Source organism: Populus euphratica, unplaced genomic scaffold (genome assembly GCF_000495115.2).
Source record: "Populus euphratica unplaced genomic scaffold, PopEup_1.0 scaffold1.1, whole genome shotgun sequence".
NCBI lineage: Eukaryota > Viridiplantae > Streptophyta > Magnoliopsida > Malpighiales > Salicaceae > Populus > Populus euphratica.
The window spans coordinates 4,550,504-4,570,465 of NW_011499845.1; the positions used below are offsets into that span (position 1 = coordinate 4,550,504).

The 19,962-nt window shown below is 29.3% G+C and overlaps 2 protein-coding genes across 4 annotated transcripts; both read right to left on the bottom strand.

Moving 5' to 3' along the window:
• Window positions 1-8,134: 8,134 nt before the first annotated feature.
• Window positions 8,135-8,617, bottom strand: LOC105122928 (uncharacterized). Its single transcript, XM_011022314.1, has one exon. The coding sequence runs from the start codon at window positions 8,537-8,539 to the stop codon at window positions 8,261-8,263; it is 279 nt and encodes a 92-aa protein (XP_011020616.1). The 5' UTR covers window positions 8,540-8,617; the 3' UTR covers window positions 8,135-8,260.
• Window positions 8,618-14,536: 5,919 nt separating this feature from the next.
• Window positions 14,537-19,389, bottom strand: LOC105122934 (uncharacterized). Of its 3 annotated transcripts, XR_841771.1 has the most exons (6): window positions 19,057-19,388; window positions 17,097-18,783; window positions 16,487-16,600; window positions 16,233-16,382; window positions 15,257-15,841; window positions 14,537-14,878 (listed from the first exon to the last, which is right to left on the bottom strand). XR_841771.1 is itself a non-coding variant. In XM_011022337.1 (5 exons), exons 2-5 carry the CDS (start codon window positions 18,768-18,770, stop codon window positions 15,695-15,697), a joined length of 2,085 nt encoding a protein of 694 aa, XP_011020639.1. In that variant the 5' UTR covers window positions 18,771-18,778; window positions 19,057-19,389; the 3' UTR covers window positions 15,188-15,694. The 3 variants fall into 3 exon arrangements, 2 of the variants coding, with proteins under 2 accessions (XP_011020639.1, XP_011020628.1); XM_011022337.1 differs by lacking the exon at window positions 14,537-14,878 and having other exon boundaries at window positions 15,188-15,841; window positions 17,097-18,778; window positions 19,057-19,389; XM_011022326.1 differs by lacking the exon at window positions 14,537-14,878 and having other exon boundaries at window positions 15,188-15,841.
• Window positions 19,390-19,962: the final 573 nt, after the last annotated feature.

The following is a 19,962-nucleotide window of genomic DNA, read 5'->3' on the forward strand; positions in this document are numbered from 1 at the left end:
ACAAAACAAAAATAATTTGAAAAAATATTGTAGTAATCTATAGTGTTTTAAAGAAAAAAATTACGAAGCAAAATCGACAAAGACTATTTTGGAAAAAAAAACAAGAAGAAAAAATTCATAAAAAAAAAGAAAAAAAAAAGTCATGTAGGAAAACATTATAGTAATCCATAAGTTTTTCTTTAAAAAACTAATGAAAAAATGAACAAAAATTTGAATGAACCGGGTTAACCATTTAAAGCAGGTTAACCCATAAAACCTTGGATTCACGTCGTGAAAGTTTGATAACTAAATAGAAAAAAAAATTGACGGTTTATCCATAATTAATTGGGTTAACCTGTCAAATCAGGTTAACCCGTTAAATTTGAAATTTATGTCATGAAAGTTTGATAACTAAATAAAAAAAATTGAACATTAACAAACTAAGTTAAACAAAAAAAATTAATTAAAAAAACCAAAACAAATAAAAAACATCAACCTTTTTAATGTAGACTGCATTATGCAGTCCATAGTCAAAGGCATAAAAATAGCAAAAAAGCAAAAAAAAATAAAATCTAATTAGCCAGACCTAAAATAACTAAATGAAAAAAAAAAGCATCAACCAATAACTAAATAGAAAAAAAAATTCATATTAATGACCTAAATTAAATAAAAAATATTAATTCAAAAGAGAATATAACAAAAGAAAAACTTATAAGAAGAAAAATATCCAATGAAAAAAAAGAAAAAAATATAAATTAACCGGGTTAACCCGTCAAGCACAAGATTCGTGTCATAAAAGTTTGATAATTAAATAGAAAAATAATTAATATTAACAAAAAAAATAAAAATAAAAAATTAGTTAAAAAAAGATGGCATCAACTTTTTCACCATGGACTGCACTAATAAAAGGTATAAAAAAATACAAAAAAAAAAATTAAAGGCATTAGCCTTTTCATTGTGAACGGCATACAATATTAAAAGATGAAATTAGAAGAAAAAAAACCAATGAGGAAAAAAAAATGAAACAACTGGGTTAACCCACCAAATCAAGTTAACCAGTCAAACATGAGATTTGTGTTATAAAAATGTGATAACTAAATAGAAAAAAGATTTAATATTAATGAACTAAATTAAAAAAAATAATTAAAAAGGAAAAAGTAAAGAGAAAAAAAACTACAGGAAAGAAAAACTAATGAAGAAAAAAAAAATCTAAATCAACTGAATTAAACCATCAAACATGTGATTCGTGTTATGAAAACCTGATAATTAAATAGAAAAAAAATAATATTAAAAAATTATAAATAAAAAAAATAAACTATTGATATAAGTTTTTTTTATTATAAACAGCACCGTATAATTTATAATAAAAAACTTTTTTAAAAAAAATACATACGAGGTGTTAATTGTTTTTCAAATAACAATAACATACGAAGGGGAATAATGATTTCCACTCCTCCGTAGGCACTTGTTAATAACTAAGGAAACAAAGAGTCCTTCATATCTAAGTAAGTACGTACTTAGATTTGTTATGTCTGTAAATTTTAAATTACAAATCTTCCAACAAATTATCTAAATAACTAGGAGATGTCATGTATAACTAATTAATTCAGAAAGAAAAGCCAAATTCCATAATATATTTTGACTTTCCCTCCAACATTAAAATGATTTGATATCTATCATATTATAAACTACATTATAATATACAATACATATTTATTCCATATGAAATAAAATTCTTTTTATTTATCTACTTAATATACAAGTTATTCTATAATAAAACTTGAAATCTACTAAGCATATTCTTTACATAGCTTAAATTTTAAATTAAACTATATAAAAGTTATTTAAATTAAATTATATAACAATTACTTTTTTATTTAATGATATGTTGAAAAAATATATGCTAAAAAAGAGCATTATCCGATGTTGGTGTGTTTTTTTAATATTGTAATAATTTTATAAAAAATAAATTAAAATAAATTATAAAATTTAATTTATAATAATTATATTTTTTAAAATTATTTTTTATTTAATAATATAATAGATTTTTTTATTTTAAAAAATAAATAATTATAAAATTGAGTATCAACCTAGTATTAGGATATTTTTTAAAATTATGATAACTTTATATAGAATACAGTATAACAAAATTAAATTTTTAATAAACTAATTTAATATAAAATATATATATAAAAAAGTAAAAAGTTAAAGGTAAAAAAAAACGTTATTATTCCAAAGAACAATAACATGTGAAGGGGGAATAATGACTTCCACTCCTCCGTTGGCTCTTGTTAATAACTATGGGAAACAAAGAGTCCTTCATATCTAAGTAAGTGCTGTGGAAATGAGCTCGTCACCTCTTGCTTTTGCAAAAGTACTGGTTGGCGCCGAAAGCTGATATTGACCCCGTAATTTCTTACTTTCTATGTCGCCGCGTTTCTTTAGAGTCTGCACCGTGTTATTTTTCTGAAGGTACAAAGTTGTTAAAATTAAAATTTTAACAAGGTTCAAAAAATATATAATAAATTTAAATTATAAAATTATAAAAAAATTTAAATACATTAAAAAAATACATGATTTAAAAAAAATTATATATAATTTAAAAAAATTTATACATAATTTAAACACTTTAAAATACATGCTTCAAATAAAAATTTATACATAATTCAAGCATTTAAATAAATAATTTAATTTGATAATATTTTTTTAAAATAAAATATTATAAATTACTGTGACTCTAATTTTGGTCAAAGTAAAATTTTAATTCAAATTCTTTATTCAAATAAAAAATATTTTCTAATCAAATACTATCACCTTAGCTTACATGGCATTATCAAAATATACTAATCATCGAGAAATATTGTTAACTCTTAACTCTTCAAGGGAGAAAGAATCACCAATTAAAAAAATATCCCATCACAAAAGCAAATGCGATATTATCAAAATAAAAGAAGACAGGTGGCAAGCAAAAGAATAATGCTGTGAAAAAAACGTCCTTTGCTGCATAATCAAGTACAGAGACAGGCAAACACACACATACTTAACCGTGATTGGTTTGTCCATTTTCCCATTTACGTTCTCTAAGCCAAGAGGCTAGATTACGAAGAAATCATAAAATCCGCGATGAAATCGCGATTTTAAATGATTTTATCTGATTTTAATAATTTTATTTGTAAAATTATACGATTTTATAAGTAAAATCACGATTTTAACGATCTTAATTGACACCGAAGCAGGCCAACATTTTCTTAAAGCAACTTTTATGGCACCATTCTCATTTTTCCTTGTTTGTTAAACGAGGAGAGGCTGGGATGTTATCCTTGTTTGTTAAAAGAGGAGAGGCTGGGATGTTCAGCGCTCACAAAATTATATAAGTTATATTGAAAGTGAGAGTGTGAGATATTTTCTCTAGAGAGATTATTAGTTGTTATCATTATTAATTGTGAAACAGAAAGAGAGTAAGCTCGTAAAATTATATAAGTTATATTGAAAGTGAGAGTGTGAGATATTTTCTCTAGAGAGATTATTAGTTGTTATCATTATTAATTGTTAATAACAAGGATTATAATTCTCGTTAAATTTACCCGTAAACTCAACCAAATTTAAGTTAACTCCAAATTTAAGTTAATTATGTAAATTTTTGTATGTTTTATTTTTCATTTTACCCTATTCTTTTTTAGTTTTGTATTGTCGGGTGATCCTAACAGTAATTCTCTCGTTGTCCACTAGCCTGTGTTAGGAGAAGGGCACCCATTAAAGTTCCCGTTCGGGGAAGAAAACTTGCTAGTGTAGAAGCCTTAGAGCCCGATGCCGCTAGCATTCCTCGTTTTACTAAATACAGTTTCAGTGCTTTTCGTTTCTTGCTTTTGACCCCTTGATCGCTTTCATTATTTTCTAAATCAACTATAAGAGAGAGGTCATCCCAGGCCATTATTTATCCCTTCCCGGGATTCTTCTTGAAAACACCCGAATCTAGAAATCATTATACTTACATGTTACGGGTTAATTTTTTTATATAAAAAAAACTCAAATTTAAAAGTTTTAGTTATTTCTGGAAAATTACATTCAAGAGTTTTAGATTTAGCTGTAACGTCTGATTTAAGAGTAAGATTTATAATATTAATAATAACATTAAACTTGCATGACCTAAATTTAAGTGGGTTTGACTGTAATACCAGACCTAATAACCTTGGATGTGAGTCTGACTGCAAGGCCTTGTTCCTTTTCTTTTACTTCATTGGTTCCTTTTCTATATGCTATGCCCGTGCAATGTCGTGAGTTTGTGGCATGATTGTGTGTTGTCGGTTTATGTAAAAAAATAAATAAATAAATTATATATAGAAAAACTGTTGCAATTCACAATGTTTTAAAGGAAAAGGCTATAAAGTTGAATTCTCAATATTTAAAAAATTAAATAAACAAAGAAATTTTTAGGGAAAAAAAACCGAATGGGAAAAAAACATGCAGGGAAACACTATAGCAATCTATAGTGTTTCGTGAGAAAATCTACAATTGTAATTTCAAACCAACTCAATATTAAGAATAATAAAATCGATAAAGATAATTTTGAAAAAAATCATAACAAAAAAAAATCAAGTGGGGGAACACTATAGTAATCCATAGTGTTTTCAAGAAAAAAAACTACGAAATTAAATTCTCAACCAGCTCAATATGAAAAAAATAGAATCAACAAAGATTATTCTAAAAAAACAAAAAAAATCATAAAAAAGAAAAAAACAATATGAGAAAATATTATAGCAATCCACAATATTTTAAAGAAAAAACTACAAAGCTAAATTCTCAACCAATTCCATATTAAAAAAATAAATCAATAAATGTTTTTTGAAAAAAACACAAAAGAAGAAGAAGAAAATTTTGGAAAAAAAAAAGCAATAAGAAATGAAAAAAATAAAAAAAAAACATGTGGGGGAAGCTAAAGCTAAATTCTCAACTAGAAAAATATTAAAAAAATAAAAAAAATAATTTAAAAAAAAAACATATAAGGAAACACTGTAACAAAACAAAAACGAAAACAAATTGGGAAAACATTGTAATAGTCCATAATGTTTTAAAGAAAAGAAAAATCGTATTAAACCTGAGATTCGTATCATAAAAGTATGATAACTAAATAGAAAAAAAAATTAATTTTAATGAACTAAATTAAAAAAAAGATTAATTAAAAAGAAAAAAGCAAAGAGAAAAAAATTAATGAAGAAAAAGAAAACAAATCTGAATTAACTGGATTAAACTATCAAACCTGTGATCCATGTCATGAAAGCCTGATAATTAAATAGAAAAAAAACTAATGACATAAGTTTCTTTTATTATGGACGACACCGTGCAATCCACAATAAAAGACTTAAAAAGAAAAAAAACAAAGGCATACACCATGAGTAATTTTTTTTCTTGCATAAAAAATATAAAAAAATACTAGGATCTAAGAGTGTTAAATCTTTTTGTAAAGATATAGCCAAAAGCTTTGCGTCTAGTTGCAACGCTTGACCTAAAAATAATATTTATAATATTAATAACACTATTTAACTTACATGACTTAAGTTTAGTGAGTCTGGCTGCAACACCGAACTAAAGAGCATTGGATATAGGTCTAACTATAAGATCGTGTCATAAAAATATGATAATTAAATAAATTAATTAAAAAAACAAAGAAAAAGCCAATAGGAAGAAAAAAACTAATGAAAAAAAAGAAAAACAAATATGAATTAACTAGGTTAATTCTTAAAACTAGGTTAACCCATCAAACATGGGATTCGTGTTATAAAAGTTTGATAATTAAATAAAACAAATAAGCAGGTTCACTCAGAATTAACGGGGTTAACCCATCAAACCAAGTTAACTCATTAAACCAGGGATACGTGTCATAAAAATCTAATAATTAAATAAAAAGAAATTTAACATTAACAAACTAAACTAAATGAAAAAATTAATTAGAAATAAAAAAATTCTAGGTTAACTCGTCAAACTAGGTAAACCTATCAAACCCGAGATCCGTGTTATGAAAGTCTGATAACAAAATAAAAAAAAATAATATTAACAAATTAAATTAAACAAAAAAATTCATTAGAAGAACAAAAATTTAAAACAAAAAAAGATAGCTATTGTACTTTTTTAGACATGTTATAATATAATAATAATAATAATAAAACAATATATTAATTATGTTATAATATAATAATAATAATAAAACAATATATTAATAATGAGAAAAGTCAAAAGGCATGGAAAGCTATAGTATTTTCTCCACGCTTTTTAGAGTATTAACTAATTACATGACCCGTGCAACACCGCTTGTTATTTTTTTTGCATAGGTAAAAAAAAAAAAACTAAGATTTAAAAATATTAAGTCTTTCTGTAAAGTTATATTAAAGAGTCTTGAGTTTAACTGCAACGTCTGACCTAAAAGTAATATTTATAATATTAACAATAACAATAAACTTGTATGATCTTAGTTTAAGTGAGTTTGGTTGCAACATCAAACCTAGTAGCTTTAGATGTGGGTGTGGCTGCAAAGTCGTATAATAAAAGTGTGACAATTAAATAGATTAATGAAAAAAAAAACAACAAGAAGAAAAAAAATAATGAAGAAAAAAAAAAGAATCTGAATTATCTGAGTTAATCCTTCAACCCAGGTTAACTCGTCAAACCTGAGATTCGCGTCATGAAAATTTGATAACTAAATAGAAAAAAAAATTAACGGGTTAACTGGATTAAATCGTCAAACCAGTTTAACCCGTCAAATTCGGAATACGTGTCATGAAAGTTTAATTATTAAATAGAAAGAAATTTAACATTAACAAACTAAACTAAATGAAAAAAATTAATTAAAAAGAAAAAAAGTAAAAAAAAAGTTTCAGGTTAACCCGTTAATCTCTAGATCCGTGTCATGAAAATATGATAACTAAATAAAAAAAATTTAACATTAACAAATTAAGTTAAAAAAAATGATTAAAAGAAAAAACACAGAGAAAAAAGCAAAAAAAAGAAAAACAGCAAAAAAAAAGAAAAAAATTAAAAAGGAAAAAAAAAGACAGCTCAGAGTATTTTAGTATATGTTATTATTATTATATAATTATAAATATAATTATAGTATATAAGTTATATAATTATAATTATAATATATATGTACAGCGTGGGGAAAGCTACACTACTTTCCTATGCCTTTTAATGTAGAGTTTTCTCTTTTTGGAACAACAATTAAGATTTGTTTTGAATCGAAAGGAATTCACTGTGTTTTCATCTTCAAGTTTTTCGATATGACTGTGGCCAAATGAGAGCGGGGTTTATATAGTCAATTTGTGAACTCGAGAGTCTTATTGGAGATAACCTGAATTATGTTCCAGTTTTCATTGAAACAAGTGGGGGAAAATGAATATAGAAAAGGGAAACAGTTTCGTATCAGTCAACAAACTCCAATACTCTCTAGATTTTTTTCTCCCTTCTCTTCAGTTTTCGCTACTGGGTTAATCTCTCATTTTCAGTCTTCTAATAATCTTACGATTTGTTTTGAATCGAAGGGAATTCACTGTGTTTTCATTTTCAAGTTTTTCAACATGAGTGGATGATCTTTGATATCATCACATTTTAGTTTGATTCCAAGAATGCAATACGGATGTTGCTGATTGGGATGTCCATTTGTTATTTGTCCCTATATTTTTAATAACTTAATATCAAAATTTTATATTTTCTGGATACAAAACTCAAACAAGCTTGCAGGAACAAAGATTAAAGATCGTTGTTATTGCTGGTGATGATTTTATTGTTTGATTAAGGAATATATAGCCATTCCATCTCCCTATATAATTGATATTTCGCAGAGGATAAAGAAACAACACTCAAAACCGTCGCCTAAATCAAACTATCCGTGGCCTTTCAAGGGATTAACTCCGACGTGTCTTCGCAACACGAGCGTCTGCCTAAAAAAACACTCTGCCGCTAGCATTCCTCATTTTACCAAGTACAGTTTCAGTGCTTTTCGTTTCTTGCTTTTGACCCCTTGATCGCTTTCATTATTTTCTAAATCAGCTATAAGAGAGATGTCATCCCAGGCCATTTATCATCACTTCCCGAGATTCTTCCTGAAAACACTCGAATTTAGAAAGTGGTACAACAATTAGAGGCAGAGTTACAAGCAAGTGATATAAAAGCATCGTTTACTGTTATATAAGAAAGTCTGGGGCACTGGAAATTCCTGTTTACAGCATCATCAAAGTTCTATTGCTAATTATAAAACACACATCGAGATAGGGAAGAACATCGCAGCTTCCTATCCTCTAAGCATTCCTGCTTTATACTTGCTCCGGTTTTTGAAATAGCCTTTTGGGTCTCGTTCAAAGTCAGCCCTGGGAATGCGATAATCCCTTCCAGGAGCTTTCATTGTCTTCCCAGAATCAGGTTTTGAGCTTGAGAAGGGAGCACTGCCAATACCCCAGGCCACAAGAGCTGCTCCTGCCACAGCACCAGTAGCAGCGGCTATTCCAGTTCCATTGATGCCTTCATCTTCTGTTTCAGTCTTAGAACTTGATGCGCCTTTACCGCTATTCATTGCTCTGCAAGAGTTGATTCTGTCCCTATGTTTCTTTACTTTCTATTTGCAGGTTGCTTGGCAATACAAGAGAGTGGAGTACTGCTTATATAGGCTGCATCCTGGGCAAGGGTGAGCTTTGTTTTTTTTTTTTTTAAAAAAAAAGCCAGCGCATCACTTTATATTTTTTTTAATATTTTTTTTTTATTTTAAAATATATTAAAATAATATTTTTTATTTTTAAAAAAGTTATTTTCGATATCAATATATCAAAATAATTTAAAAATATATTAATTTAAAATAAAATAAAAAATAAAAAATAATTTTTTTTAAAATACTTTTAAAACATAATATCAAACAAAAACAAACCATCACCTTTTATTTTTGCAAATGCAATGGTTGGCATCAAAGAAATATTTTTTAATACTTCATTAAACTCAATTTAATTAGTCAATTTTTTTTTATGTTAGTTGTATGGTTAAAAAACTTTAAAAGGGGAAAATTATTATCTTTAAGTATTAATTATTTTCATTATATTTGTTGTGTTGTTAAAGTAATATATCTTCAACAAATAACAAAACCTTAAATTTATATACAACAATTTTTATTAGTATATTAAGAATTTTTATTTTATTTATAATAAACATAAACATAATTTATAGAAAAAAATAAAATAAAAATTATTTTCTAATTGATTTCTATCAATACAAACTGCTATTTATAAGTAACACTTTTTTATATCAATTTATTTATAAAATTTAAAGGTACATCTTTTTATAGTTTTTGTAGAATAAAAAAACACAACTATTTATATTAATATGTATGTAAATTTTAAATTACAACTCTTTCAACAAATTAACTAAATAATTTGATAGAAAATGTGATGCATAATTAATTAATTAAAAAATAAAAGTCAAATGCCATAATATATTTTGACTTTCCCTTCAACATTAAAATATATTGGTTTGATATCTATCACATTATAAAATAGAATAAAAATATATATTTATCAAATATAAAATAAAGTTCTTTTTATTTATCTGTCTAATAAAAAAGTTACCCTATAATAGAACTTGAAACCTGCTAAGCATATTTTTTACATAGCTCAAATTTTAAATTAAATTATATAAAATTTAATTAAATTTAATTATATAAAAATTATTTTTTTATTTAATAATATGGTAAAAAATATATGCTAAAAAATAGCATCATCTCGATGTTGGTGTTTTTTTAACATTGTAGTAATTTCATAAAAAATAAATTAAAATAAATTATAAAATATAATTTATAATAATTATATTTTTGAAGTCTATTTTTTATATCACAATATAATAAATTATTTTTTATTTTAAAAAATAAATAATTATAAAATTAAGTATCAACCTTGCATTAGAATATTTTTTTAAAATCATGATAACTTTCGGTAAAGTAAAGTATAACGAAGTTAAATTTTCAATGAATTAATTCAATATAGAATATATAGAAAAACAAAACGAAAAGGTAAAGGTAAAGGTTAAAAAAAGAGAGTAGTTATTCCAAAGAACAATCAGCTCGTCACCTCTTGCTTTTGCAAAACTAATGGTCGGCGCCGAAAGATGATACTGACCCCGTAAAAATTCGTACTTTAAATAAAAATTAATATATAATTCGAGTATTTAAATAAATAATTCAATTTTATAATATTTTTATCAAATATTTCAACATTGAAAATAATAAACAATAAAATATATTTTTGAAAATAAAATACTATAAATTACTATGGCTCTAATTTTGGTCAAAGTGAAATTTTAATTCAAATTCTTTATTTAAATAAAAAATATTTTTTAATCAAATACTTATTAACTTGGCTTACATCGCATTATCAAATTATATTAATCATCGAATAATATTGTTAACACTTCAAGGAAGAAAAGTCACCAATTAAAAAAATACCCCATTACAAAAGTAAATGCTATATTATCAAAATAAAAGAAGGCAGGTGGCAAGTAAAAACATAATGCTGTGAGAAAAACATCTTTTGCTGCATAATCAAGTACAGAGACAGGCAAACACGCACACATTTAATCATGATTGGTTTGTTCTTATTCCCATTCACGTTCTCTAAGCGAAGATGCTAGATTATCCAGAAATCAGAAATCGTAAAATTGATGGTGAAATCGTGATTTTATACGAATTCCCCTAATTTTAATGATTTTATTTGATTTTAACTTGACTTCATTTATTTTTGAGTTTTTTGAATGCGATGGCATATGAAGCTTATATTAACTCATATAATCGTATGATTTTAAATAAAATCATGATTTTAACAATCGTAATTTACACCGAAACTGGCCAACATTTTCTTAAAGCAACTTTCATGGCCCCATTCTCATTTTTCCCGTTTGTTAACGAGGAGAGGCTGGGATGTTCAGCCTATGAATAGGCTACATCCCAAGCCTTTCCAATACATGAGAGAAAAACAAGAATTAAAGGGGAAAGAGGCAAAATTATACAAGTTAAATTTAAATTGAAAGTGAGTCTCTAGAGAGATGACTAATTGTTATCGTTATTAATTATTAATAATGAGGATTAACCCCGGGATTCTTCCTGAAAACACCCGAATTTAGAAATCATATGTAGAGTTTTTTTCTTTTTTTGGTGCAACAATTAGACGTAGAGTTACAAGCAAGTGATAAAAGCATCGTTTGCTGTTATATAATAAAGTCACTGGAAATTCCTGTTTACAGCATCATCGAAGTTCTGTTGCTAATAATAAAACACTCATCGAGATAGGTAAGAACATTGCAGCTTCCTATCCTCTAAACATTCCTGCTTTCTACTTGCGCAGGTCTTTGAAATAGGTTTTTGGGTCTTCTTCAAAGTCTTTCCTGAGAATGCGATAATCCCTTCCAGGAGCTTTCACTGTCTTCCCAGAATCAGGTTCTGACCTTGAGAATACAAGAGAGTGGAGGACTGCTTATATAGTACTGCATCGTGGGAAACGGAGAGTCCTTTGTTTTTTTGTTTTTAAAGAATGGAAGCCAGCGCATCACTTTTTTTTATGCGTGTTTCTTTTAAAATATTTTTTATTTTTAAATATATTAAAATAATATTTTTTATTTTTTAATATCAGTGCATCAAAATAATATTAAAATATAATTAATGTAAAATAAAAACTGAAAAATTGTTGTAATTTTAATTATTTTTAAAACACAAAAATAAAGTTGGCACCAAAAATTGAAATGGTCCCTGTATTTCTTTGCTTTTTATTTGCTGGTTGCTTGGCGATGGAAGAGAGTGGAGTACTGCTTAGATAGTACTGCAGTGGATAATTCCCATCCTCACGCTACAGTGAGATCAAAAGGTTTTTACATGTAAAAACATAGTATCATGATGGAAAAAACAAAGACACTGTCATTAAATTTAATTTGTTAAATTTTTGTTTTAGTGGGTATAACAGGAAAAAAAAATTTAAGATAAGAGGATTATTATCTTTAATGTATTAATTATTTTTTTTATATTTGTTATGAAATTAAAATTACATATCTTCAAGATATAGCAAAATATTAAACTTATATGTAATAACTTTTATAAGTTTCTTAGAAATTTTTTCTTATTTATAATAAATGTAAATAAAGAATTTGTAGAAACAAATAAAAAGAGAAGAATATTTTTTTCTAATTGATTTATATCAGTACAAACTAATATTTATAAATAAAATAACAGTCTTTCATACCAATTTATCAATAAAATTTAAAGACATAATTATTCATACCAATATGTCTATAAAATTTAAATTATAATTCTTCTAATAAATTAACTAAATAACTTGAGAGAAGGTATCATACATAATTAATTAATTATGAAAACTAGTTAATTAACTTAGATTAATTAATTAAGAGCATCATTCCGATTGCTAGTGTGTTTTTTTAATATCGTAATAATTTTATAAAAAATAAATTATAAAATTTAATTTATAATAATTATATTTTAAAAATCATATTTTATTTAACAATATAATAAATGTTTTTTATTTAATAATATAATAGAAAAAACATACAATTGTAAAACTAAATACTAACATAATATTAAGATATTTTTTTAAATTATGATAATCTCGTGTAGAGTAAAGTAAATAAATAACAAAGTTAAATTTTTAATAAATTCAATACTATATATATATATAATCAAAAAGTTAAAAAAAATGTTATTATTCCAAAGAACAATAACATGTAAGGAGGGAAATAATGATTTACACTCCTCCGTTAGCTCTTGTTAATAGCTAAGGGAAACAAAGAGTCCTTCAAATCTAAGTAAGCGTGGAAATCAGCTCATCACCTCTTGCTTTTGCAAAAGTAATTGATGCGCCAAGAGCTGATATTGACCCCGTGTTAGGAAGAAGCGCCCATTAAAGTTCCTGTTCAGGGACGAAAACTTGCTGGCGTAGAAGCCTAGAGCCCAAAGGAATAAAACCACCTGGGAAAGTAAAAGGCAGCAAGTAAATCAGTGCTTGGTTTAGCGGTAAAAGGGGCTTGTCTCCTTTCATTGCACCTGGGTTCGAGCCCTAGCGTGCACGTCTGTCACTCCCGTGGTGCTTTATATGCCTACTGGATTTGCAGGGTATTCAGTGGACCGTGAGGATTAGTCGTGGTGCGCGCAAGCTAACCCGGACACCCTACATAAATAAAATAAAAAAAAAAGGCAGCAAGTGGTTGGTAGATTTTAATAAATGAATTATGCCCCGTCGGTTTATAGATTTTAATAAATGAATTATGCCCCGTCTTCTGTGATGAACTCCTCGGGCACTTAACTTCCCGAATTAATGTTTTGGGTTGCTGTGCTTTGGCATAAAATGATTAAACAGTCCTGTCACGTTGGATAGAATTGATAATCTCGGATGTTCATTGGTGTTTTCAAGACCTTCGGAATTATGCCAATCTGTTGGTCGAAATACTATTGGAGGTTGAAATTACAGTGGTTATGGCATTCTGGCGATCTCCAGATTTTGCCGTTTCGGAGATGTTCTCGTAGACGATACTATAAGGAGGAAAATTTTATATGTTATGCAACAGAGAAGGTGACTTACTTAAGAAATTTAAGCAAAATATGATGATCTAATTGATTCAGTTTTCCATTATCAAAACTACTTAAATTCGTAGCAGACTTTTTATCTCCCTATTTAATTTTAAGTGACATAGATGCAAAATCAATAACGCATTGCTTTTAAGAAAAGAAGAAAAACTAAAATATTTTTTCGATTGAAAACTAAACTAATTATATCAAAATAAATAAATAAATAAAACTAAAATATTTCTCATTTTCATGTTTCATTCTCTCTTTTCATGTTATTCTTTCTCGTACACGAAACGAGTCTCAAAATTGTTTCGTTAGTAATTTTTAAGGTTAAGTGATGATCCCTTCCTCCTACTTTCAAGTTAAAACATGTATATTCTTCCTTTTCCTCTCTCACGAATAAAATCCTGCAATGTTTCTTTACACGCACACACTAGTAGTGTAACTTTATTTTGTTGAAAAATATGGCCCCTGCTATGCGTTCGACAATGAAGCCTGTCATGAACTTAAAGCACGTCTCCCGCTACAGTTTGACAGCTCCTAAATTAAATTACTTCATTCATACACAGCAGCCCATAATTAAAAATTAACGGTGCCCGTCTCCTAAAAACTATAGATTTGACAATGTCCGATACCTGAGTCCTTGTCCATAACCGACACCCGCCCCTGATTCCAAGTGACCGGCTATCTGTAGACTATAGAAAAAAACCCCTCCTGCAACTGCATATACCTTGCGCATCAGCGATGGTAAAGCATGACATACACTCTGTAGTCGAAGGCGGAGGAGGATGCACATTGTTAAAAGAAATGTCCAGAATTCGTCTGCTGGTGCCACCATGTTAACTTCCACAACATTTCAGACATGGAAAATGGGGTAGCTGCAGCTGCTTTGATGTCACTTCCTAAGCAATCTCTATTTTTCTCTACTCTAGTAAGGTGAGTTTCATGTAACTGATCGTGGAAGACTGACTTGCAATTTACTGTACTGATCATAGCGTACCATTATATGGTCATCATTGTAAATTGTTGGCCATAAATGCCAAGGGTAAGGATGACAGACTTCTTAACATCGTCTAGAATGCAAATTCAAGACTGTTTCCACTTCCATCAATGACAAACATTAACAACAATTAATAGCTCCGCTGCTAGCAACACTTCTCTTTTGGGAAAAGGTAACGGGTTAGACACCCATTTTCACTTATTGTTGCAGCCAGGAAATTTGAGCCGAACTATATATTTATGAAGCATACACCCAGTTTCACCGAATACACTCGGTGAAGATCATCCTCGCGTTTTGCTGCTTCGGACCTAATTAGCAAAAACTGTTAAAAGTAACAATGAGAAGCCTTGAAAAGAGTTAACAGAACCTGAATCAACTAGCTACTATAAACTATATGAAAGTTTAAATCTGGGACAATTATTCCAATGTTTCGGCATTCCTATCAAATTACCAATACATGGATTCTGAATGTGCGAATCCCGATTTTTTCAAGATAACAATACATAAATTTACTATGATTATTATACTTGATGGCAACTTCCGACATTTTGTTTAATTTCAATGCACAGCATTACAAATCCCCTTCAGCTACAGCAAGTACAATATTTTCACACCAATTAACATAAACAAATATCTGGATTAACAAGCTGATCTTTTACTTTATAAAACATCAAGCAAAGACCTACCTCAATCCCGGTGGCATCACTTTCAAAAGTTCAAACGTTTGGGCCCGTTTGGAATCACATCAAATGTAACACCAGGGCAATCTTATTGACATATATGCACCAAGCTTTACATGTAAAATAGCTGCTGAAGCAGAGCAGCAGTTGCGTTTTTTTTAAATCATTAGCCGACATCTCACTCAGTCAGTATCAATGAATATTCAACTATGCTAACTGCAAGAGACAGTATTGCTAATACCGGGTATCAGACATGTAATTTCCTCAAAATATATGACAAAGTGCTACAAACCCTATTCTTGACAGACCCGCAAGTGTAAACAACACCTTTAAGACAATAATTTCTCTAATCGAGTAATGTTATAACTGCTTCACAATTATGAATGTGCAGAATTCTTTAAATGGTATTTTGACCTTAAATGGTGTTTTGACCTTTTATTAGCACTAGTAACATGAAGTGGACAAAAATTTCTCCTTCATGCGAGAAATAAGCTTAAATTTTTCCTCAGCCTCAACCTGCTGACGAATGTCAGTTTTTGATGCACGGTCAGGATGTAATTTTAGCAAGGCTCGCTTATAAGCTGCATGCACCTGAAATGACCACTAATCACTATTAAAAAAGATTATAACATAGACATGCACAGAATCAAACAATATATAGTGTATTTTCTGGCAACTTCTCTAAGGCTGTCTGACATGAATGAAATTGAACACACATGGGTTGCAGTATAAAAAATATAAAGCATAGCCAGAAGATTATGATAGGTCAATTAGTTTAAGGTAATATGCAAATCTCAAAATGTAAAGCCATCAGTCAAGGTTTCTGAATTACAATCTTCAGTAAAAGCAAAATTGGTGGCTGCCAGGACCATCAGAAACATGGATCAACTCAACAAGTTACAGAGACTTCACTTGTATCATGTGCATTGATATGATTCAGAATTCAGGTGGTATAATCAGAGTGAAAGAGAATGTAACTTACCTGATTTGGCAAGGGTTGGAAACCACCTTCCACATGGATTCCCAAGCCACGAAGTAAGGATGCCATGTCAATGCAGGTAACCTCCAATCTATAAAGCTCCTTCCTTACTTCAACACGAAATCTCTCCTTGATGTTCAAATTCTCCTCGTCCTATATTCACCATCAGATGACAGACACATGGATTTACCAAAGCTGGTTTCAAAATGAGTAATGCTGAAGAGATAAATGCAAGTGATGAATATATGGAATCAAACCTTCTTTTGTGTCTCTCTCATTTCTTCCACACGCTGTTTTTTCCTTCTCTCCATGTCCAAAATACGCAAAGTTTCAGCTTTTCTTCTCTTCCGCAATCTCTGAGCCTCTTCTGCCTGAAAAGGAACATGCAAATTGCAAATCAGATGAAATATTCATTTACTTAAAAGCATTCTAAAGTCAATTGACATCATATGTATATTTTTTATACCAAAAATCAACTTGAATGTCTTCCAATGAAAAACTAGAAGGGCTCCATATGGCATTGAAGGTGCACCAAAAACAAGGCTTATAGTGGCTAGAGATTTCAAAACCATGGGTTTTGTGTGTGTACCCTTATATATATATACACGCACGCACGCGGGCATGTTGTGGTGGGGGGGGACAGAAACCAGCTTCAAAAGAACCTGATTTTTTACTCAACAGCAATTCCACTTGCATAAACAACACCCGAAAGTGCATTAAAATAACATATAAATGCAATGGAATATTTGTATTTGTGGTAAGTCCAGCCTCAATCTTACACCTGTGAGTAATTAAATATTAGAATTATGTTTCGGTAGTACAACACAATGCTCGGCGGCAAATCAAGGAACTAATATATGAATAAACCTGAATCTGTAGCTGCTGCTGTCTAGCAGCCCATTCTTCTTCCATTGCTTGTTTGTATTCTTCAGTCTCCTTGAGCTTTTCTCGGTCATTGATTATATCCTTTACAGCAGAAGGAAAACAAGCACCAGGTAAAGCACATAACGGATTCCTTTCATAATGAAGTTGACTGCTGGATGCAAAATCAGTACACGCCTCCTTTCCTTCTGTAGAATTTGATGTTCCTGGCCTACCTAGTCCGTTGTGACATTGTGAAGACTTTTCTCTGGCAGCTCTTTCAACCATTTTCTGATGACCAGATTTCTCATCACTGACTTCTTGTGCAGTACATGAAGGAGCTATAACATTTTCAACCACTTTGTCCTCAGATGATCGAGCATAAGGCACAAACTTCTCTCTGCATTGTGCCTCATTTGAAAGAATCTTGCAACTAGATGGCACCTGAGTAAATTCTTTATATTCCTCCTTTGAATCAACTTGAATGTTAATAACATCATGTTCCTCACCGAGAAAGTGACCATCAGGTAAAGAAGCATCTTCATTCAAAACACTAGCTTTCCCATCATCTGAGTGCAAGTTAGGTCCACTTTGGTCATTTGGAAAAGAATGCCCTGTCGCAGTGTTTTGTTCCATATCCTGAAAACATGCTCTTCTATGATGATACTGTTTATCATCCTTTTCTTGATTGGACCGTGAAGAAGGCCCTGGAGGAAACCTAGTGCCAAGGCCATTTAAAGTTTGAAATTTGTTATAGGAAGTACTACTATCATCCATGAATCTCTCTCCTCCACAAAGATCATCGCTCTTCCAATGAAAATGAATATTCTCATTTGTTCTTGATTTCTGTGGCCTTGAAAAGCTTTCACCTTTCTGGTTATAATTTGCAAAAGGATTTTCCATCTTGGCACTGGAAGAACAACCACCCAGAACTCCATCTCTAGTGGAAGTGGAGGCAAAAGTGTTCACTTTCTCAAAATTTACATTTTTTGAACTAGAGCAAACAGAAGGATCTGGATTTTGTTTAGTTCTGTTTTCTACTTCAGCATTTGGATGAACATCACCGTGGGAACTGCATGGACTAGCCTGGTCATTCAGACCTTTACACGACTTGGATTTTCTCTTCAGGGAAGCCTTTTCCCACTGTTCTCGAACCTCTCCAAAAGATCCTTCCATGACTTCACAGTCAGAGGTGCTATCTTCAGACGAATCACTCTCGGAATCTGAATCTAAACCATAACGATTTCTGGAGGGAGCTTTCTCAGGATAAGTTCTATTGCACTTTCTCAACTTGAACACAGGCCTATTCTCCTCAGCAACTCGACAACCATCAGCATCCCTATAAACAGATTTCCCTATACAATCAGAGGCAGGACTGCTGTGACTAGAAGTGCCATCACTATCCAAGTTACCATCACCTTGCGCATTAATTTCATGATCATCCACTGTATCATCATCATCGATGCTTATTATGCACGGAAAACTTCTTCCTTCTCTAACAACATTAGAACCTCTTAATTTATGCTGTAAAGACTCCGGGACATCAATGATAATAACATTATCAAACTCATCATCACTATCGACATCAATCACAACTATATTATCAAGACTCCTTGTCGTTCTCTTTCCAGATCGAATTCTACGTCGAGAATAATCTCTCGATACTCCCTTCCCTTTCATTTAATCCACTGCTCTGCAATCAAAAAGGTATGCATCTTTAATTATAGCCAGAAAAACTTATGTGGTCTTTCTAATTCATGTCCTAAATCAAAAACCCTAAAATCAAATAACCAACAAAATACAGCAGTATCAGACCCTAAATGAATCAAACTCACTGAGCAAACGGCCAAAAAAGAATAGAAAAAAAACCCTAATCAGACATAATCCATATCACAATTCCATTAATAAACCCATAAGAAATTCAAAATTAATTAAAACTTCAATAACAATTCATATACGAACTTACCATTCACGGGAAATCTTCCTCTATTTCCTAAAAACCGAATCAACACGCCATGCTAGAGAGTGATTTATTTATTTTTTTAATTCTGGTGTAGTAGAGGTAAATGCGAGTTCCCAATTTCGAAAACTTTGGTGCGAAAAAGAGAATTTCAATTTTTTTCAGGTTCTTTTTTTGTTTTTTGCTAGATCTTCGATTCAACTTACCAAGCACGATACTCTTTGCTTTGTTTTCGTGGGGAGGTCATAGTGCATTTTAACGGGATCGAATATTTAAAAAAAAATATTTTTTTTCTTTCATGTCAAAGGTACGATGGGACATGGATTTCTACGGTAAACAACCATAACAGAACACGGGGTTTTTATCTACCCACGACACAATCAGAAATTGTTCACGGCTCCTCCAAAGTCCCTGTATTTGCAATTACCGATGCATATTAACCATAAATCGAAAACTAAAAAAATACAATAGCAAATAAATTTATTATCTCTTTAAAAAATAAATATTCAAACTCAAATCTAAAGTCCCAAACTAAATCACAAATTAAGTTTACAATTGTGCTCTTCTGAAATATTTTTTTATTTTTAATAAGTTGTTGGTATCTAATTTTTTTTAATTTATTATCTCTTTAAAAAGTAAATATTCAAACTCAAATCTAAAGTCCCAAACTAAATCACAAATTAAGTTTACAATTGTGCTCTTCTGAAATATTTTTTTATTTTTAATAAGTTGTTGGTATCTAATTTTTTTTAAAAAAAATTGTCAGTATTTTGAAACAACTTAATGGTTTATTGTTTTTTAAAATATTTTTTATTTAAAATTAAATTAAAATTATTTTTTATTTTTTAAAAATTATTTTTAACATAAATATATAAAAATAATCTGAAAATATAAAAATATTAAATTTAAATG